The sequence below is a fragment of the Hevea brasiliensis genome, chromosome 16 (assembly GCF_030052815.1).
Source record: "Hevea brasiliensis isolate MT/VB/25A 57/8 chromosome 16, ASM3005281v1, whole genome shotgun sequence".
Taxonomy (NCBI): Eukaryota; Viridiplantae; Streptophyta; class Magnoliopsida; order Malpighiales; family Euphorbiaceae; genus Hevea; species Hevea brasiliensis.
The window spans coordinates 47,912,262-47,934,306 of NC_079508.1; the positions used below are offsets into that span (position 1 = coordinate 47,912,262).

Below are 22,045 nucleotides of genomic sequence, written 5' to 3' on the forward strand. Positions count from 1 at the left end.
ATAAAGTTTAATAAAGAATTAAAATTAAATTAAAAATAAATTTGATTTGGTTAACCTCCTTAAGTAAATAAAAAAAAGGAAAATAAATAGAAAATAAGTGCTGACCATAACCCCATGAGCAGTAGATTCAAAACGACAGCTATAATCGCCGCTTGGACTTGGAAAGACGCGTTAGAACGCTACTACTGACCATGATTCCTTCTCCTCAGTCCAATGAACTTAAGAAAGCACAAAAGCGTTGCCGTTTCATGCCTTGACCAGACCGCTCGCAGAACCCGGTCTAACTCAAACTCTGAACCGGTCCAACATCCCTTTCGGTTCACATATGCACTCCTACAGCAATCAATCGCCGCGCTTAAACCCTCAGAAACCTAATACCACACGCTTCTCCTCTGATGCCCTCTCTTTCCCTCTCTTCTCCTCTGTGGCTACGTCTGTGCCAACCACTTGCGGCGCTTCCAAACTCTTCTCTCTTGCTTTCCTCCGTCCGATCAGAGGGTTTCGTCTTAGTCCGGACCTTCAATCAACCATAGGTGGATAAAAGGGGAACTTTGTTATAGTATTTGTTGTTTTATCCAACCGAAATGCTCGAAGCTGTTTACAGAAACAGCTCAATCGAGTGGAAGCCATCCCCTGTTGTAGCTCTAGCCACTAGCGCTGACGACTCCCAGGTCGCTGCCGCCCGTGAGGATGGCTCACTCGAGATTTGGCTTGTGTCTCCTGGCTCCGTTGGTTGGCACTGTCAGCTGGTACTTAGCGCTATATTTTATCTAAATGTATGCATTAGTAGTGTTTAATTAATTAGTTGGTGTTTTGGTTGTTTTTGTTTATAGACTATACAAGGAGACAGTAATTCGAGAGTTTCATCACTGGTTTGGTGTCGAGTTGGCTCAAAAGGAATGCCATGTGGCAGGTTGTTCTCATCAAGTATTGACGGTTCAGTTTCAGAGTGGGATCTTTTTCATTTGAAGCAGAAGGTAAAGTTTAGCTGCTTTCATTATTTCTTTGCATTTAATAGCTTTCCATTAAGTAGCCTTTTGTGTTTTATCCTTTTCTTTTCTCCTCAATTTTAGATAAAGTCTAGGCTGCATTAGTAAGAAAGATGGATTTTATTAATATATCCATGGTTGGCAAATTGGAAACTAAGGTTGTTTAGTATATGTCCATGCGGTAATTATATAGGTGTCCATTCTATTGGGTTATACTTCACAAGGTGAAAGATATCTTGGAAGAGCAATGTTCATGCTATTTGGAAGCCCATTTAATGAAATCAAATTAGATATTTTTGATAATTCAAATCACCCATTGAAGAACTTATATTTATTTGTATGCTTGCAGACTGTCCTAGAGTCGATTGCAGTCTCAATTTGGCAGATGGCAGTGGAGCCTTCTAGTAATCCGCCAATTGAAAAAGATCTTGATTCCAAGAACCTTGGAAATGGATATTTAAATGATAAACAGAATAACATTGATGATTGTCAATCCAGTGAAAGTGAAGATGATTCAGACTCGGATGAACTTCATGAGCAATCTGTTGTTGAGAATCCACGTATAGCGATTGCTTGTGATGATGGCTGCGTGCGGATATACACTATTCCCGACTCAAATGAGTTAATATATAACAAAACGTTGCCAAGGGTCAGTGGTGAGATTTCTTCACCTTACTGACTGCTCTTTTGCATCATTTCTTCTTCCTTTATGAATAGCTTTTTACTTGTATAATTGTTTGCAGGGCGAGTTTTAAGTGTGACGTGGAGTTCTGATGCAAGTAAGATGTATTCAGGGAGTAGTGATGGGTGAGTTTCACTGAGGCTGACTGTGTTTTTTTTGTGCTTTCAGATGCATTCTGTTATTTAATAGTTTCACCAGACTAGCTGAAACTTGTGATATTTGCATTTTGCAGTCTAGAGCAGCTTCTTCTTCCTTATTATTATTTTTTTGAGGTGTATACTATCTAATGATGTCAGCCTTCTTGCAGATTTATAAGGTGCTGGGATGCTAAAGTGGGTCATGAGATATACAGGATTACAGTTGGGCTTGGTGGTTTGGGTAGCGGACCTGAACTTTGTGTATGGTATTTACTTGCCCTGAGGTAGAAACGGAAGCATTCTATATGTTTTAGGTGGATTGGTATGTTGATATTCAAGTCATTGATATAGTTTTTCTGGCATTGCTGATGATCACTCATTGTCAATTTCAGATGTGGGACGCTTGTTAGTGCAGACAGTACTGGTAGTGTGCAGTTTTGGGACTCTCAGCATGGGACACTGTTGCAGGCACATTCTTCTCACAAGGGTGATGTGAATGCTCTGGCAGCTGCACCTAGTCATAATAGGGTGTTCTCAGCTGGATCTGATGGTCAGGTACAGCTTTTTGTTTTATTTGGATTAGAAACTTCTTAGGATTTTCTTCCTATGGCACTGTTGATTTAAGTAATGCAAATAATGAATTTAATTTTTATGTTAGGTTGAATGGACGTTGTCTTACACAAATTCATATTCTAGCATTCTATGCCTTGCATTTTCATTTTAGTTGGGAATAGAGTTATGCGTCCTGCTAAAGTTGAATTGCTTTTTTTTGTAGGTTATTCTTTTTAAGCTTTCTAGTGAGATGGTTGGATCTAGTGAAGATGTGTCTGCTAAAGTGATGAAGAAATGGGTATATGTGGGTTATGTAAGAGCTCACACTCATGATGTTAGGGCACTGACAGTGGCAGTACCAATAAGTCGGGAAGGTAAGTACACGATTTAGTTCTATATCTTTTAGTTTTCATATTACTTGTCTTGGCTCATAAGCGAGTACATACGTCAAGCATTTCACAGATGCACACCTTTTGTTTTCATTGACTTTACATCTCCATGTTTCTCAGTTAACTAAATTGTGTGTATAAATTAGCAGATCCATTGCCTGATGAAAAGGTAAAAAGAATTCGTAGTAGAAAGAGGCCTGTTGATTTTAGTTATCGTAAGTGGGCCCATCTGGGAGTTCCCATGCTTATCTCTGCTGGTGATGACACGAAGCTCTTTGCCTATTCTGCCAAGGAATTCACTAAGTTCTCTCCACATGATATCTGCCCTGCACCACAGAGAGTGCCTATTCAGTTAGTTCTTAATACTGTATTCAACCGGAATTCTTTGCTTCTAGTTCAAGGATCTTATTGGCTAGATATTCTCTGTGTTCGTGTGAAAAGTGGATTCATGCCAGATAGTGGTCCTGGCCCTTCTAGAGGTCATGCAGATACAGATTTGCTAGCTCGAATTAAAACTAAAGCATCTCGGAAGATCATATGCAGCAGCATTTCTAATACGGGAACACTGTTTGCATATTCAGACCATGTTAAACCCAATCTTTTTGAATTGAAGAAACATAGTGGCAAAACTGCATGGACTGTTAACAAAAAGCAACTTCCTCAGAAATTACCATATGCGCATTCCATGGTATTTAGTTCTGATTCTTCAAGGTTGATGATAGCGGGGCATGATAGAAGAATATATGTAAGATTTTTTCCCTGTTCTTTTGGCTTAGATCTTTAATAATTGTTTATTTTGTTTTCTTGTATGTTTGACTAGTTTCATAATTTTAATTAGGCTTATGCACTTGAGACGAGTAAAGAAACTAATGTTCAGATGTTTTTATCTTCTTGGCTATGTGTTGGTATCCTCTATTTATTGCATCAAAGAATTGGTGTAATTGAGTTTGAGAGTTCTACTGGCTGAATGCACTCTTTTGAGATTTCACTAGAGTCTGCCAAGTTAAAAGTTCTTTGGGTGCATGAAGGTTGCTTGAGTGTTCAGTAATATTTGGGGTTCAGTGTGGTGGCTGCCAAATATCCACGACTTCGTACTAGTAAATTGTCTTATTTGGGTTATGTTGACTTGACAGTAAAGCCAACCACCACCACAACAATCCCCACACACCCCCCCCCCCCTTCTCTCCTCTCCTCTTCTTCCCTTCTTTCCCTCCTTCTCCTCCTCTTAAAAACACACACACTCTCAGGATAGGTTTTATGTATCATTTTTATTGGCTATGATGTTTATCATTATTTTTCGAATAAATTAGATACTTTTAGGTTATGAAGCTGATTACTATTTTCTGAAAATATGGAGGTTATGCATTTCTCTTTACAAAAATTTTAAGCCCTAATTCCTAATTGTGGAAGTAAAAGTAAGGTTAAAGGCATAATAAGGATTCTAGCTATTCACAAATAGGCTTAATTTGAATATATATTCTAGCTATTCACAAATAGGTTTAATTTGAAATATATTCATTCTTATTTACAATAATTGCTACAGGTTGTGGATGTGGGCAGCTCAGAACTAATGCATACCTTCACCCCTCAGCGTGAAGAATGTGATGAGGAATTACCACCCACTGAGCCTCCTATAACTAAATTGTTCACCAGTGGTGATGGGCAGTGGTTAGCTGCTGTCAATTGCTTTGGAGATGTATATATATTTAATCTGGAGACACAAAGGTATGGAAGCATACTTTTTATTCTCAAACATCAAACTTTGTGTGTGTGTGTGTGTGTGCGTGCGCGCGTGGGCGTGCGTGTGGAAGCATACTTTTTATTCTCAAACATCAAACTTTGTGTGTGCGCGTGCGTGCGTGCTTGCGATTGTGCGTGCTTGCGCGTGTGCGTGTGTGTGCGCGTGTTGTGTTGTGTGTGCGTGTGGGTGGGTGGGTGTGTGTGTGTGTGCGTGTGTGCTTGGGGGGTGTGTGTGTGCGCGTGTGGTGGGGGTGGGGGTGTGCGTGTGAGCGGGCGCGGGCGCGGGCGCGTGCGCACGTGTGTGTGTGTGTGTGTGTGTGTGTGTGTGTGTGTGTTCAAGGTAACCCCTTTGCCCATGATCATTCTTAGTCCATGTAGTCAATACAAGATGGAAAACAACCACCCTGGGAAACAAGCTGAGCAAATGTCAAGATTAAGTTCTATTTGATAAGAACAAAGTTGTCCTATGAATTGCCAAATGAACCAATAAAAACCCGAAAATAAAATTCCAAAACCAAAGTTAAGACTTGCTTTGTATTGCATCCATGACTGGAAATAGAATCTGTAGGAAGAATTTGAGAATTATAAAAATCAGAAGCACGACTGAATCTCCCAAATGGGTTACAGTTTGTAAATGTCTTGTGAATGCTATGCTTTTTGCATTGCCTTTCTGTTGATTTTCTTGGATATGATTAGTAATATTTATATTGTGGAACAGGCAACATTGGTTTATGTCAAGATTGGATGGTGCCTCTGTTACAGCCGGCGGTTTTCCTCCTCAAAATAACAATGTGCTTGTAATCACCACCTCTTCAAACCAGGTTTATGCATTTGATGTGGAGGCAAAACAATTGGGAGAATGGTCCATGCGGCATACATTTGTTCTGCCCAAGAGATACCAAGAATTTCCTGGGGAGGTTATAGGGCTTTCATTCTTACCTTTATCAAGTCCACCTTCTGTCATCATTTATAGTGCCAGGTGCTGCTCACTTCGTATTTGGTTGCTAATGTCTTTACATAGCAATTGTCTAGTTATGTTAGTTTCATCTATGGTCAAAGTAGACAACAAGAAATTTATCTAAGTATCATTATCCATTTCAACTGCTCTACACTATCTATTTAAAATTTTAAATGATAAATCTAAAGCGGAGATTTTGCTTATGGCGTAGGGCAATGTGCTTGATTAACTTTGGGATTCCAGTGGATCGAGAGGAGGACAATAAATTGGTAAACAATCAGCATTCTCCGTTGAAGAAGTTACAAAATGCTCTTATTAATGGGAGATTGAAACGTAGGTTGAAAGAGTATCAAACAGAGGCTAAACATCAAAAAAATTTTGAATTTCTTGCTTTCAGAGATCCTGTTTTGTTTATTGGAAACCTTTCTGAAAATTCTATTGTGATCATAGACAAACCATGGATGGATGTGGTTAAAACTTTCGATGCCCCTCCTGTACACAGACATATATATGGGACATAACTGCTATGTGGAAGGTAGTTTACAGCCTCAGATGGGAGAATGCAGAAGTGGCAATTGATCCCAAAATTTTGATATTATATTAAAGTTTTTCCATACTGGATGTGATTGGGGGAATTTTGGGGGTGAGGGGATCCAAGGCATGTTGTCAATTGTATTCCTAAAATAATTTGTGACCTGTTAAAGTAGCGTTTTCGTCTTTTACCATATTTTTCTTTTAACCATTTTCATCTTCATGTGTTTGATCTGTAAGTGCATAAATTTAGTCAAGCAGTAAAATCTTTGTTCTTCTATCAGTTTTTTTTCCACCATTTAATTTTATTTGTTATCACAATATTTATAGAAAGTCTATGGAGGCAACACTGCTGAAGATCTTTTCCTGAAATGAAATGTTGTCTAATGTCTGTCAGAACTACATGAGTGGTTGGTTGGTCAATGTTTTAAATTTGCAGGTATTCTCAATGTGAATATTCTTTTGTTTCCAAGTGGTTATTCGAAAGAGAGAATGCTTGGCCTGCAGCTGTGGCTTTACCGAAAGGTTAGTTTTTGGAACTATGCAATTTTTTTCATTGGAAGAGGAAGATGCATGACCATAATGAACTTCAGATATTGATGAAGAAAGTGCTTTTGATGTGTTGAATGAATCAGATTCTAAACTCATTCCAATTGGCGGTAGGGTTTTGTTTTATGCATTTTTCTTAAGAAGAAAAAAAAATGGAAAAAAACAAAACTCTAACGCCAACTGGGTTTAGGGGCATCAATCTGATTGGTAACAATCAAAATTGGATGGGATTTTGGGTCTGCCATGCTTTCCGGGTTTAAAAGAAGGCAAGAAATCTGCACAGCCCCAGTTGCCTTTGACCCAAAATTCAGTTGATTCAACTGGAAATCGCAGCAACTCGGCCTGTTGTTGAATAGCGCAAGTGTTCAATATCTGATTTGACTGCCATAGACCAGAATATTTCTGCAATTCCATAGGGCCCAAAAAACGTGACACAGCTCAAAAAGTTGAGTAAAGTAAGATGCTGATAAAGAGAATAAACCCATTCAAACATGTATATTAGACACAGCTGCCTATTAGGATAGGAATTGACAATTGTTCGTGGGAGTTTTATCTCGGTTGACAATTGGTGATCAATGCATGTGTCATTCATATGATCATCTCCTACTCTCTGTTGGCCTACTATTTGTTTCCCAATAAATAGAATTGGTCTCTCCCACTGGCCATTGGTGGATGAGTCACGAGTGTAATGACATGACTGACTGATGAAGGAGGCAGCAGCAAGCAGCATTTAGTTTTCTGTCGTTTTTGTTATTATGTGCATTTAAACGAAAATCGAACACTCACTTCAAAAATTAATATCATAGTAATTATGATAAATATAAAAAATAAAAATATATAAGTGATTCACAATCATATAAAAAAAGATAACAATCGGAATCTTCAATTATAAAAATCCAAAATGGAATCATCAAAAACATAATATTCCCAGCTTTTCTTTCTCTTCCTCTTCAACGAGTACAGATGAGCCCTCCCCTCCAATCCAAAACAAGAAAATTAAAAAAAAAAAAAGAAGTAAAATATGAGTAAAATAGAAAACTCAAGAAAAATCCACCGCCATGTGTTATGCTTAGCGTCCTCCATAGTTCTTAATCTATTTTTGATATACAAATGGTACTTGGGTGCTGGGTGGGATCCTGCTGTGAGTAACTGGACCAGGAAAGCCGCAACAGAAGCTGAGGCTGTGGCAGCCATCTCTTGCTCTGGCCATGGCAGAGCCTTCTTGGATGGCCTTATTCTTGATGACAAACAACAACCAATCTGTGAGTGTAACAGTTGCTATGGAGGTCTTGACTGCTCCCAGTTCTTCTCTGCTTGTACCGTGAATGCTGATGGGTACTTCTCTTTCTCTCTCACTCACACAGACACAGATCAAAAGTTTTTGGTTCATGTTTGTGAGTAGGAATAAGGGTTGTTTTGGGAGAAAAGAGGGAATTTAAGGATGCAAAAGAAAAAGAACATTAAGATCGCAGGGTAATATATAAATATTACAAAAAAATTCCTTAAATTTCACGTACTTGGATTATAAAATTGGCAAACTTTGGTCCCACAAAACCTGATGATTAGAGGAGATATTAAGGGATTGTGTGGAAGGTGTAATCAAATGGTATTAGCCACTAGCCTTTGGGTTGACTATAATATTTTGGAACTTCATAATTGTAATATTCTTTTTCTTTCCAATCAAAAGATGGTCTCTTTGGAAGAGGATGGAGGATCGGAATACGGTGCGTCATGATCAGTCTCATAACTATATCTATAATGAAATTATTCAAAAAGCTTTTATGTTTTATAAAATTGTAAAACACCACTTGTAATTAAGTATAGAAAAAAAAACTATTAATTAGCAATTATGTTTTTGAATTATTTTTCACAACTGAGCTATGTTTAAAATAAACTTCACATTAATAGTTAAAAAATATTAAATATTTTAATACTATTTTTCCTTTCTCTTATTACTCATTACATTACTAACTTATCACACGTTGACACTGAGACATTCTATGTTAGATATGACCAAACTATCTTAATTAAAGCACTCATTTTATTCTCAATGTGTGCTAGATGCAATCTCTGGTGAATGTGTTAACTCCAAGCATTATTCATTATTATATTACCAAATATCCATCTTAATATTTGCATTCATCTTATGAGTATGTTATATTTTAGATGCCCAATATTCACTCTCATACAATATATTTAGTCCAATCATAATTATGTAGAACATATCTTTCACTTTGTTAGAAATCCTACTGTTGCATAGCATACTCGTTGGACTCTTTCATTTCATCCATCCTGCTTTGATTCTATGAGTTAAATGCTTATCTATTAATCCATTCTTCTAGATGATAGAATCTAAATACTTGAATTAGTTGTATTTTGGCATTGAAACTCTATCCAATTGAACATCAACTCTGTTCCTTGTAAGAAACCTAAACTCACAATGTATATATTCTATCGTACTTCTACTTAGCCTAAAACTATTACTTTAAAATGTAGCTCCAACTTTTAGATAATGCATTCACTAATTTTATCCACTAAGATAGTATCATCCGCAAATAATTTAGAGGACATTATTTTGAATATGATTGATTAACTCATATTCATAATCAAGGTAAGCAAGTAAGAACTCAAAGTAGATTTTTGATATAAACCACTGTTACAGGGAACTCATTTGTATCTCTCCCATTGTTTTCATATTCGTTACTACCCTCTTCATGCATGTCCCTAATAACATTTATATATTTGAGATGAACTTTTTTTCTCCCTAGCACCTAGTAAAGGACTATTCTCAATACTCTATCATATAACTTTTTTAAGTTAATGAATATTATGTAGATATTTTAAAAAAAGGTCAAGCCTCATACATATTATTGGTCAAATAAGGGGCCAATAATCAACTTTAACTCCAATACCATGTATGGACTTGGTATTCTAAGGACTAACAAACAATGTGTCAAAAAAGAGCATTGCAAAGCCCTTATGCTTGCTTTTAGCACCTAAGATGCGAGGCTCTGCAATATCTTAAAGGAAATAGGGTGTGCCTTGCCTTTAGTAGAAATGGTGGCACCTTATCCTAAGATGTCCAGAGTAAACATACTCAAATTCGCAGGCTGAGTAGGGTGACTAGCTAAGAAGTTGTCAATTGCTATTAGCCTCAAATTGGAGATTATGCATGGTTCTAAAAGATGTGTCAAATTGCAAAGTCCTTATACCCATTCATAGCATGTAAAGTTTGAAACTCTGCAATGCCTCAAATGAAATAAATTGCATTTCTACTATCAAAAATTGTTTTTAATAGAAGTGGTGGCACATGATCCTAAAAGCTTCTAGATTAAACATCCTCAAGTTGGAGCACTACTTTTTAATAAATAAAAGAAAAAACTTTTCTTCTAGATTTCACTATAGTTAGTCCAAATAATTATTTGAAGAGATTTCTATCTATTAGATAAATTCTAACTGCTTTGAGATTCTATTGTAATTGTGCTCCTATTGTCTATTGATATTGATAAGAAAACAAATAGAAGAAATGAAAATTGAAGAAAATTATAAAGTGAACACAGCAAAACTCTCTTCACACTATAATAAAGTTGGTCTATATCAATACTCTTTTTGATATTTAACAAGCAAAGGAGTATCGGAAAAGACCTTATCCACACAAAGAAAAGCGTTACTATTAAGTAGGCATGCTTTTGTTAGGAGTGTGCAAACGTTCAGTTCAGTTTCAAATCGAACCGATGAAATCAAAAATTGAAAATTAAGAATTTTGAAACCGAACTAAACTGATCACTAAGAGACAACCAAATCGAATCAAACTGATAAATATTAGTTCGGTTTAGTTTTGAACCGATCAAATCGAATTTTGTAAGATTTCATATTTTTAACATTAAATCTCAATAACAAAAGCATAAAAAAAAAACTTAGAAATCAAAACTCAAAAATCTCATGGTTTCCTTTATATATATATATATATATATATATATATATATATTAGTAATTTCGGTTCGGTTCGATTTTTCAATTCAGACCGAAATATGCTCACCTCTACTTTTCGTTGCCTCCAAATTGACAACATAAAAAGTTGCATTGTGTGGATAAATTTGTTCCCAATGCAAATTAAGCACTGGGAAATGAACATACGCAACACTAATAATAAGTGGTAGGAATAGAAATTTGCAACCAAATTAAAGCATTAACAGTACAATATTATTAATGCAATGAAAAGCGTATGAAATTTGAGTTTACCAACAATTGGTAAATATTTTTTGCCTATATTTTTTTCATTGCATTAAAAGGTATAGAAATACCAAGGTACTAACAACTGAAGCATCTAGTGAAGAAAAAACATCACTAATGGTAAAGATACATAACTATGCTTCACTTAAAATAATAATTTTTTATTAATTAAAATATCCAAAAATTTACATATTTAATATGATATTGTATTGCCAAATGCTAAAGCATTTTAATAAGCTTTGTTAATTTTTGTTTGCCCCAGTTAATTATTACTTCTAATTAAGTGATACTGCTAACGCTTTCAATTTGAGTTTTCAATTAGCGTTGTAAAAAAGGTATCGGAATAGACCATTTTCTTGTAGTCATAAGATTCATACCAATTCGGAAATTGGTATGTGAAGGTATTGAAACATAGATCTCTTCATTGTTATGTTCCTCATCATAGTTGATCAAATGTTGCAGTGGGGATCCATTATTCTTGGAGCCCTTCTGGGTGCAGCATGCAGCCAGCAGTGCAATTGTGGTAGCAGGATGGCATCGGATGAGCTACTATTACGGTGATCAATCCACTACCTCGAAAGAGCTCCAGAGGCACATTCGCAAGCTTCATGATATGGTAGGCAACGCAGTAACACAAGAAAAATATATTACTTTTGGTGCTGGTTCAACCCAACTCCTCAATGCTGCAGTTCACGCTTTATCCTCTGATAATGCCTCATCCCCTGCCAGAGTTGTAGCTTCAATCCCCTTTTACCCGGTTGGTAGTCCTACTTATTCATTTCTTGAATTTCCATTGTAGACATTGTCGTCTCACATTATATTCTTGCAGGTTCTGCAATCTGCACTCGGCTTCTGTTTATTGCTTGAAGCGTTCATAAGAAGAGAATACTGACGTTTGATGTTAAAATCTTTACAGGTTTATGAAGAACAGACAGATTTTTTCCGGTCGGTGGATTTCAGGTTTCAAGGGGATACATCCTTGTGGAAAAACTATTCAGAGGCTGGTACAGATATGATTGAGTTTGTAACTTCTCCAAACAACCCTGATGGCCAGCTGAATAAGGCAGTTCTCCAGGGCCAAAATGTGAAAGCAATTTATGATCGTGCCTATTATTGGCCTCATTTCACAGCAATTCCAGCTCCAGCAGATGAAGATGTGATGATATTTACACTTTCCAAGCTCACTGGTCATGCTGGCTCTAGATTTGGGTAAATACAAATTGAACTGTTAAGCCTCTTATGCACTGAAGTCTGTACAATCCTATCAGTTTTTCCCTTGCCTCGTACAGGTGGGCAGTGTTGAAGGATAAAGCAACCTATGAAAGCATGGAAAGGTATTCTGAATTAAATACCATCGGGGTTTCTCGGGAGAGTCAATTAAGAGCTCTTAAGCTCCTGAAAGTAGTCCTTCAAGGAGGAGGAAAGGATCTGTTTGAATTTGGACACCAAACAATGAGGAAACTTTGGGAAAGATTGAATAAGATAATTTCAATGTCAAAGCGTTTCTCTCTTCAGAAAATAGCACCCCAGTACTGCATATTTTTCAAGAAAGTCAGGGAAGCTTCACCAGGTAAGATAGCAAACACTTATGAATATGCAGGCTCTAGTTTATATATACATATTAAGCATAATTTCAAGAAATTTGCTGCAATACTGTAACTGCAATGAATTCATTGCAGCTTATGCATGGGTGAATTGTGAAAAAGAAGAAGATAAAGACTGTTATGAAGTTTTTCAAGCAGGCAATATCACAAGTCGGAAAGGTCACCGGTTCTTTGCTGGAGATCGCTATGTGCGCCTCAGCCTGATCAGAAGCCAAGATGATTTTGATTTATTGCTTCACAAGCTAAACCAGTTAGTCTCCGAGGAAGAAGGTTCAGAAAGTATTTGAAGAATGTGATGTATATATTCATAGGTCCTGTCTGTTTCACTATGTATGTCACTTGCAGAGGTCATGTCCGTTGACCTGATGCTCTATTTTTATATTTCTTTAAGGGGTCATGTCTATCGACCTCTTTCCCTTGTGTATCTGTATCACTCGAAGAGGTCATCTCTATTGACCTGTTTCTCTTGTCTATCTGTGTCACTTGAAGGGGTCATCTCTTGTGATATACCTGTATTTTAAAAAGATATGTATCTATTGAGCTGCATTGCATTTATCCCGTGATCATTTTCTCTACTGTCAAGCAGGAAAATGCTTGTAGTTTCTTTGGAGGTAATATTCTACATGGAAACCTGAAAATTTTCATGTGGATCAAGCATATGAAACATCTCAGTACATTTCAATTACAGTTCAGAAAATATATATTTCAATTACCTTCACAAAGCTACATACAAAGGTTAGATCTCATCAGTTTCATTGACAAAAATAAACTAAATAGAATGTCCAGCATAGGAAAACTTGTTCCAAAACAAGTTTACAGAAGCTTCATAATAGATGAGCAAATGACAAAAAGGTGTATATTTTTATCTGAAATGTACAACAATTTAGTACAAGTTAACAGTGAGTGCCTCACACTTGACTTGACTTTTTGGTCGACTGTCTATGGTTTAAGAAGTTCAACCTCATTCTCCATATTAATAGAACGCAGAGGAAAACTAAAATGGTAATCAAAATAATATAATAAAATTCCAAGTGAAACCCCCACAAATTTTCAAGCTTGGACTTGCCACAATAGCTGCAATCACAGATAATTCTTAGATTCTCCATAGCTGTGACTTCGGGATCAAGAATAAAGTCTACACTCATGGCTGATTCTCCTAACACGATCCATGTGGTCTTTGATTTGTACCCCGGCATGGAGGCCACAACTACAGATATTTGTCACATTGAAATCAGAATTAACTCAGGAAAAATAACTGATCAGTTCATCTAGATGAGTTAAGAGTAGACTTGAAAACACAACTAGAGAAGAATGAGATTGGGGACTATGATACATCAATTATTGAAAAATTTTACCAGAAGGCAAACTTCCAAAGCTCTCCGAAATACATCAAGAAAATAAAAAAGCTGAACTTGCAGCATTAAAAGATTACAGGTATGTTCTAGACTACAAATATTTAGCAACACAATTTAGAGGAGGCTGCCTCAAAATGGTCAACTGTTAGCTATTTTACTCACACCCTTAAGTATACACATGATGCACATGATCATTCGAATTATAACACAATTACACAGTATATACTAATGTAGAATAATGCTGAAGTATGAAAAAAGGAAAAAATTTTAGTATATTATTGAACAATGTGATGGTCAGTAATTCTTAAATAAAAGACTATTTACAAAATGTCTGTGCCCTGTTACTTTCTATACATAGACTTCGAAGTGTACCAGATAGATCAGCACTTTTTTTTAAGAGAAGGGTCGGGCCATTGAATCCATGACTGTCACTTGCAATTACCAGCAAGGCTGCGGGTGTACCATTTGAGCTAACATCAATTTGTGGGTCAATACTACATTCATGATTCTTGAGATTAATAATTATCAATGCTTCATACTTACGCACTCTAAATAGTTCACCATATGAAAAAAGGGTTTCAATTGATGTTTTACTATTTTTTTCAATTATAATTCTGCCAATGTCATGACACCTTCTCTTTGGCTCTGTACTTTTGTATTGCCATGAAATGAAATAGATTGGCATCCAACATACCCAATTCATCAAAAGTATATTAGATTTATCGTTCTACTTTTGGCTTTCAAGATCCATTTTAAGCACTTGAAATAGATTTCATGCATTACTTGAATTGCTGAGATTTAATCACAAAAAGAAACCCTAAAAAATATGATCAGTGCACAATATCGGATACCTTCATATCTCTCTGCTGGGTTAAGCAAGCGATGGTAATCGGCAAATAAGCTACCAGCTTTAATCTGTCAATTACAGTCAAAGAATTGCTAAGAAAAATGTGAGAAATGAAGCATTACATCAAAGCAGAACTTTCCTAAAAGCAACATTTCCTGGAGGACTGATTCACAGGTTTCAGAAATGGTATAAAAAATTTTGAATTGCATATTCCACTCAAGTTCACTGAGTAGTAAATTGACTAAATGACAATCTATGTGAAGACACAAAACAATAATATGACCATTAAAAACCACGAGATAGGGATAATAATTAAGAGTTAATCATCTAATGGTTTCGACTTTAGAATAGAAATACCTGTGAAGACTTAAAGAGACTTTAGATTTAGAACAACTCAACTAAACCTTAATTTCAATTTAGTTAGGTTAGCTCACATGAATCTTTTTCCTCATTTCCACTCTTTGAGGGCAACTAATGATGCTAACTCCTTTAATAGACTTTACTACAAGTGACAATAATAATAAACATTGAATGGTTGTGAACACACCGTATAATTTATTCCTTTGATCATGATAGAACCTGGTAGTGGCCTCCCTCCATCAGATGAAAATATCCTTCCATGTACTCCTGTCTTTAAGAAAATAAGTTGTATGGATAAATGATCTGAGTAACACTTCTTAAAAATCAACAATGGAGAAATATTTGGCATGAACGTTGGAGAAACTCATTCCTAAAAATCTTCATGTGCCCATAAATATATCTAAAACAATGTGTTTCTTCTAAAAAAAAAAAGAAAATACAAAAGGAGAAGGGTACCATGTACAGTCAGGGAGGGATAGAGTCTCCACCTAAGATGTGTGTGCCTGTTTGTCTAGATATATCAAAACAAAAGCAGAAAATCCATTTGTACATGGATTCTCCAATCCCACTAAATAATCAATTAAAGGGACCCTACTAGAAACTTCAAAAGCAGAATATCATATGACCATAATTAATAGAGAAAAAAAATCAATTATCAAACAAGACACTACCTTCACAAGGCTGGCTACAAGGTTTAATAAACTCATTTTGTTGTATTCCCAAAGTACAGGAAGCTGCCCAGAAATTTAGTAAGAGATTAATCAACTATATAGTTACAAGGTAGAAGATAACAAAATGGGGATGAATAGGAGTGTTACTGAAAATTATGAAAAGTACATCTTTAACAGAATTTAAACCTCATCAGCATTAGGCCACTTGTTGTCACTAATCTCCAAGGTCAATTCAAAACAGCCAGCATGTATATAGTTCCAATCTTGCATTCCACCATATATTGGGTACCTGCAACCGGTTTTGATTTAGATAAAAGCTGAGTGACAAAGAGGACAGGAAGAAGATGAAAAGAAGTGGTACTAAAAGGAATGCAGATTTTGTGGACTTTAACCAGTGACCAATCCACGTCCATGTACACAAATGAGGGGTCAATTGACCCCTCTTTTTACTTAAAATATCTTTATATTTATATAGATTTATTTAAATTGACCCCTAATAAATTTAATTATTGAACCCTCTGTTAATGAAATTTAAAACTAAAAAAGGGTAGTATATAGTATTTTATCAAGATAAAATTACATAATCACATGTGTGATTAATTGATAAATGACTATTTCGTCACCTATATAAAGAGAGATCTATTTCATAGTATTAATAATACTGTAATTCTTGATTTTTTTGGGGTGGTCAATCTAATTATAAGATATTGGTATTATATTTTTTATATTTTTAGTGGCATATTACAATTTATTTTTTATATGTTGACACCAGGAAAAAAAAATTTCTAGATCCGCCATTGACATTAACGTCTTCATTTCAATACACTTCTAGCATCATAAGCTAAATAAGAAATACCATAGAGCTGGCATACCAAGATGCTCCATTTGTTATTCCTCCAGGAAATTCTGTGCTCAAAGACATGTTATGATGAGAACGGCTATATATACTTGCCATGAACCGGAATGTATCATCATCAGGACATGCATAGTAATTTCTCCTGAAATTGTTTCACAACTTTAGAGAAGCTTAAGTGCATAAAAGAAAGAAAAGAAGTCCTCTGTATAGCAAATGAAACTTGTAATTAGCAAATAATTTAATAGCTTCCAAGTATCACATTAAACTGTTCAAAAAAGAAATGTCAACAATGAACTATCTAAGACTATAGCAAATGCCTGAGAAGTGAGAACTAGCACTTAGGAAGCCTTAAGTTCTTCAACTGTAGTAAGAGCATCAGAAGGCCAAAATCACAGTGTAAAAGAAACTAGCATTGTTAAATCACCTCTGGCATCTAATAGAAATTATGTAAAGGCCAATTCAAAAACCATAATAAGCATATGATACAGCCAAAAGAATACACCAAAAGGAAAGAATTGTTTGAAAGCTGCATCATGGTAATTACACTAAGCTATAAATATGGGACACAGAACAATAAGCTACCCAATAGATGAGTATTCAATGGCCTAATAATAAAAACATAGATCAATTATATGAAGTAAGTGGGATGGAGATAAATTAATATTGGTCGTTTTGGTGGCAGTCTAATATTCCCCAAAGAGATGACACCATAAACTATGAGTAAATAGCATGATAACACATCACAAAGGGAGCCAAGGAAATCTCCTTTCTTCTCTTCATATAATTTTTTCTTTTTCCATATATGTACAAGGATTGAAAACTGAAATATGAAGAAGGTTCACGTATAAATATGTGGGATAGATGTGAAGACACATCATGAATGCAGATAATTACCTTTTATCCCCTGTACCATCCCATGGATAGTTTGCAACAAGTGCACCCTGTGGATAGAAAGACTGTTATTAAGAAGTATCCATTATTTATTAACTGCCCATTAGAACATATAAAATCTCCATGAAACAATCTATATCACATCTTCTGAATTAGCTGGCATAGACTTTATGAACCCAGCAACAAACAAGAAGATGAAAATCAAGATTGTATAGGAATGAGCAGGATGTGCTGCTCTCACATAAAGCATCCTTCTTCAAGTGATTAACTTTTTTTATAAAAGAAGAAATTCCAGATAAAAGAGAAAGAAGAAATTCATAAAAATGGGATATTTAGTTATACTCCCGTAAACAATTTGAGGAAGCAAAGAAAAAACAAGTCAACAAGGTTTAGCACTCCAATCTTGTTGGAGGTCAGTTGTTTGAATACACCATGAGTAAAAGCCCATGACAAACACAAAAACAAAACAATTTAATCTCGCAATAACTGTTTAGATTTTAGATAAACCTGATTCTTAAAATCATAATATCCCTTTCCAACCTCTAGACTCCTTCCTATCAAACCCCGTAAATTTCATTTCAATATATCTTTCAAATTGGGAGGAAAATCCAGTTTTCCAAAAAAAAAAATCCAAATTATTTTTTTTAAAAAAAAAAAAAAGAAAAGGTGAGTCTGTGATTCACTACTACCTAATATATTTTGTTGAGTTAGACATTAAAAAAATTGAAATATCAGCTGTCTGTGGAGAACAAAATGACAAAAACAACAACACATGCGACAGGAGTACCTAGTAAGTGATTTTGTATCAGTACATTGATAGGAGATAGAAAATTAACAAGTAATAGGAAAAGAAAATCAAGCATTTGATATCCGATGGCTACAGCACATGTAAGCTTTTACTAAAAGGACAACAAGATGGAAAAGATGAACCCTTACCCCATGCAAACTGGCAGATGCTGTGAAATGTATCTCTCCCAACCAATTCATAATTGCTCTTGTTTCAGGTTGTCGTGAGTTTATGTCACCATTCAAAGGAAAGAACTGGCAATTTTGTGTTGGTAAAACCAATATATGATCAGACTTCATGAAAGGCATAACAGTATAGTCAATCAAGTCCAGAAATGAAATCTTTCCACAAGTTCAATCAGGATATCAAGCATAGAAATTCATCGGAACATCCCATTCCATGGCAATCTGGATTTTACAACCTTAACTAAACCTTGAACAAACAATTTAAATCCAGGATCTAAATACTTCCAGTACATAAGATGATTAAAGTTGTCAAGACACGCCAATCCATCTTGACACACTCTATATTCCAATCTTCACCTAAAGAGGCAGGATTATACCCCGAACTTCCCTGAAATATGTCCAATAAAAACTGAATTTTTAGCCAATTCCACATAAAAATTTCAGTGACGCTGTGAATCTCAAACCATCTTTTCTATTTCTCCCTCTTTCAGGTCTATCTTCTTTTAAAACAATAGAAATACAAGCAAAAAGAAACTTCACGGAAAAACACTGAAAAAAAATTAATGCCTTACTAGCAAATTAATCATCAATTCCAAATCAGAAGTATTCTGACATTGTAAGATCATTCAAATATACTACAATGCTCAAGAGAACTGCAGTTTTATTATGTCATTAGGATTTTGTAACTCACATTAAAGGAAAATATAATAAAAACCCTAACAGGTCCTAAACATTGAATTTGATTACCCATCATAAAATAGTCTAATTGCTTATCCATATTCAATGGAAAATTTAAATTAAAGAGAGATACCTGGTCTGGGAAATCTCGATTTAGATCAACATTGTTTGCATTACCACGCCTCCTCAATGAAAACCCATCAGGATTCATTGATGGAAGAATATGAAGGTGAACATTTTCTACTATCAACCTGGCCTGCAAAGATGCAGATGAAGATATTAACACATTGTAGTGAAAACATATCAGAAGTAGAAACAATTGATTGATTTTCACATAGATGGACAAACATGAAACATCTATCTCACTTAGGTTTTGTTCAGCAGAAGAAAAAATTTAATCTTGCAAATAAATATATGTCTAACAAAGACGTCAACTGAAGGAAGGGAAAATGTTTTTTTTTTTTACCCCCTTAATCTTCTGAAGCAGCAAAAGCAGATATCAGCAAAGATTTGTGCAATGTAAAAACAAACGGACAAATATTTGTTTCAGTTTCAAACTAGGCTCCTTTAGTAGCATTAAAGTTGAATTCATATCGCACAAGGTAGATAGGTTACTGTAGCAAGTAAAGACCAAAAAAAATGGCAAAAAGTCATAAGTGCAAAGGAGAAACTGAAAATGCAGACAGCAATTGCAACAGTTCTAGTTCTAGTTCAAGTTCAACTGCAGCAAATGCAAGTATCCAAAGAAAGCACCATTATGTAGCCAAATATCCAAAAATTGAAGAACATATTAGTGAAAAGTGTAAATCAAAGGACAAAATGCAGTTAACTAGAGGTGTAAAACAAATAAATATATAGAGGCGTATGAATAATTGGCACCATAACCAATCAAACACGATCACATGATGTGGAATAGAAAGGAAATTACCAAGGGATCCTTCAGATAGTTATCACATATCCAGTTAGCAAGATGTATCAGAAGTTCACGACCTACGGGTTCATCTCCATGCACATTTCCAATATACTGCAAAATAAAGCAATTAGACACCAATTTGCTCAAAATGAACAATGTTGAAATCAAACCAAAAAAAATTGCATTTAGAACAGAAAACCCTAAGGGGACACGCTCTGAATTTGAGAGTGAGAGAGAGAGATAATAACATATAAAGTCCTTGAATTTTTCACGGATTTTTTAATTTAAGTATTCAACATTTACTTTTTCTTGATCTGAGAATTTGAACATTTTAACACACATTAATTATATCATAACTCAATAAAGCTTTCTAATATGGTGTTCAATTAGGACTCAACCGGAGAAAAAATATATATATTTTGAGAACTCTGTTAAAAAAGAATTCAAAACTCATCAAGCTTCTATCTGCTTAAGAAACAGCAAGTTTAGGGGAGATTTTCGATAAAGTGGTTAGAATTTTATTTCAAAATTAATGATTTTAAGTTCATGTGAACAGACCAACATTCAACAATTAAAGTTCCACAACTGAGAGAAATCAAAAGAACAAACACTAGGAAAAAGAAAGGTGCATTCTTGTATATGAGCGTGCATGATCATTCACCTTGAATGCAGGTTCAGGCTCTTCCGCCCCAGGCTTGTCAGAGATCTCTATAACCCACTAGAAGCAATAATATAAAAACAAATACTTAGAAATACACAACTCAATAGCATAAAATTACAGCTAAAAAAGACATGAAAGCAGAGAAAGATAAAGAGAAGAACTAACTTCAGTGAAACCATTACCAGTGGAAATCCATTCACACTCTTTCCAATACTGATTACCCATTCCAAGAATCCCTCAAAGAGAGGAACAAAGAACACAAGTCAGCATAATTGCCTTAAAAGCAAAAAAAAAAAGGCCCTTTAACGCACAACTCCAGCTGGCTATTGCTAACAATTATTACAGCAAAAATATATAGTAATCACCTATAAATCCTAGAAATGCTACTGCATCTTTCCCCAAATTCCTTCACAGCTTTTTCAAGATCAGAGTTAGTCAAGTATCCACGAGCCTTATCAACACTGTGACACAAAAATTTTCCACATCAATCACCCTCTTGATATCAATACATCTCAAAAAGAAAAAGCCCACAAATCAACAAATAAGCCAAAAATCGAGACATGGACTCGTAAATAAATCATTACCTTCCCTGAGATTGGTCATCCTCAACAAGAAACCGCCTAGCATAATTCACATAACTACTGACATTATTAGTGCCTGAACAGAGCATCAAAGCATCAAATGAAAATTTTGAGATCATTAACCAATTCTGGTCAAACAAGCCGAGAGAACTTAAGAAATAAAGTTTCATAACAATGAATCCAATAAAATAAAGCACTGATGTGTATACAGAGATACCTGAACATAGAGAAGTACGTTCTCCGCCTCTGGCGACGGATGATGAGAGGAAAGAGGAGAAAGCGAGAGAGAAAAAGAGGAGAGAAAAGAGAAGTTTCATTCTCTAATTCCCAAAAACAAAAGTGAATTTGGATTGGTTGAGCTTTTCAGGTGATCATTTATTATTTTGTTTTGATCAGAGGGTTTAGATCGATTTCATGCTCTTTTCCTTTTGTTTTTTTTTTTGGTTTGAACGCTGGGCGAGGAAGGTAAGAGAGGAAGACGGAGATCGCAGTCGGCGGCAATTGCCCGTGGAAGAGCAAGTGACTTTATGCAAGGGCTTGGGCCGGGTACAAGGTAGATGGTTTTGAGCCCAAATAGATGTATCTAAATTGGAAGGCATATGCATTAGAACTTGGAAGTTACGGATTAGGAAATGTTGATTGTGTTGTTCTTGATTTACGTGAGAAGATAACAAGCAACGACTTGTAGCTATGGAGATGAGTAAGGCCTTCTCCTTCTTAAGATCTCTGGCTGCTCGCCTTTGGAGAAAAGTAAGTAAATGCTTTATAAATGCTGCATCAAATGGCAATGTAAGAGGCCACTTCTTTGCAGTCCAAACTCATCTTCTGCCAAATTAAAAAGCTCTCAACAAAGGAAGAATAAATCTTCTCCCATTAGCACTGTAAAAAACGAAATG

The 22,045-nt window shown here is 35.4% G+C and overlaps 3 protein-coding genes across 4 annotated transcripts; 2 read left to right on the plus strand and 1 right to left on the minus strand.

Moving 5' to 3' along the window:
- Positions 1-346: 346 nt before the first annotated feature.
- Positions 347-6,261, plus strand: LOC110671356 (WD repeat-containing protein PCN). Its single transcript, XM_021833792.2, has 11 exons — positions 347-749; positions 834-977; positions 1,339-1,645; positions 1,733-1,796; positions 1,979-2,092; positions 2,201-2,363; positions 2,584-2,734; positions 2,899-3,494; positions 4,293-4,474; positions 5,208-5,468; positions 5,659-6,261. Exons 1-11 carry the CDS (start codon positions 585-587, stop codon positions 5,966-5,968), a joined length of 2,457 nt encoding a protein of 818 aa, XP_021689484.2. The 5' UTR covers positions 347-584; the 3' UTR covers positions 5,969-6,261.
- A 1,141-nt stretch (positions 6,262-7,402) lies between these two features.
- LOC110671359 (tryptophan aminotransferase-related protein 4-like) lies at positions 7,403-12,919 on the plus strand. Its single transcript, XM_058138268.1, has 5 exons — positions 7,403-7,862; positions 11,223-11,517; positions 11,677-11,969; positions 12,050-12,330; positions 12,440-12,919. The coding sequence occupies exons 1-5, from the start codon at positions 7,549-7,551 to the stop codon at positions 12,649-12,651; spliced, it is 1,395 nt and encodes a 464-aa protein (XP_057994251.1). The 5' UTR covers positions 7,403-7,548; the 3' UTR covers positions 12,652-12,919.
- A 169-nt stretch (positions 12,920-13,088) lies between these two features.
- Positions 13,089-21,891, minus strand: LOC110651790 (carboxypeptidase SOL1). Of its 2 annotated transcripts, XM_021807202.2 has the most exons (15): positions 21,367-21,891; positions 21,153-21,225; positions 20,934-21,029; positions 20,751-20,781; positions 20,569-20,625; positions 19,923-20,018; positions 19,128-19,250; positions 18,281-18,385; positions 17,348-17,394; positions 16,470-16,595; positions 15,784-15,886; positions 15,598-15,660; positions 15,114-15,197; positions 14,571-14,634; positions 13,089-13,571 (listed from the first exon to the last, which is right to left on the minus strand). In XM_021807202.2, exons 1-15 carry the CDS (start codon positions 21,464-21,466, stop codon positions 13,273-13,275), a joined length of 1,467 nt encoding a protein of 488 aa, XP_021662894.2. In that variant the 5' UTR covers positions 21,467-21,891; the 3' UTR covers positions 13,089-13,272. The 2 variants fall into 2 exon arrangements, with proteins under 2 accessions (XP_021662894.2, XP_021662895.2); XM_021807203.2 differs by lacking the exons at positions 21,153-21,225; positions 21,367-21,891 and having other exon boundaries at positions 20,734-20,804.
- Positions 21,892-22,045: the final 154 nt, after the last annotated feature.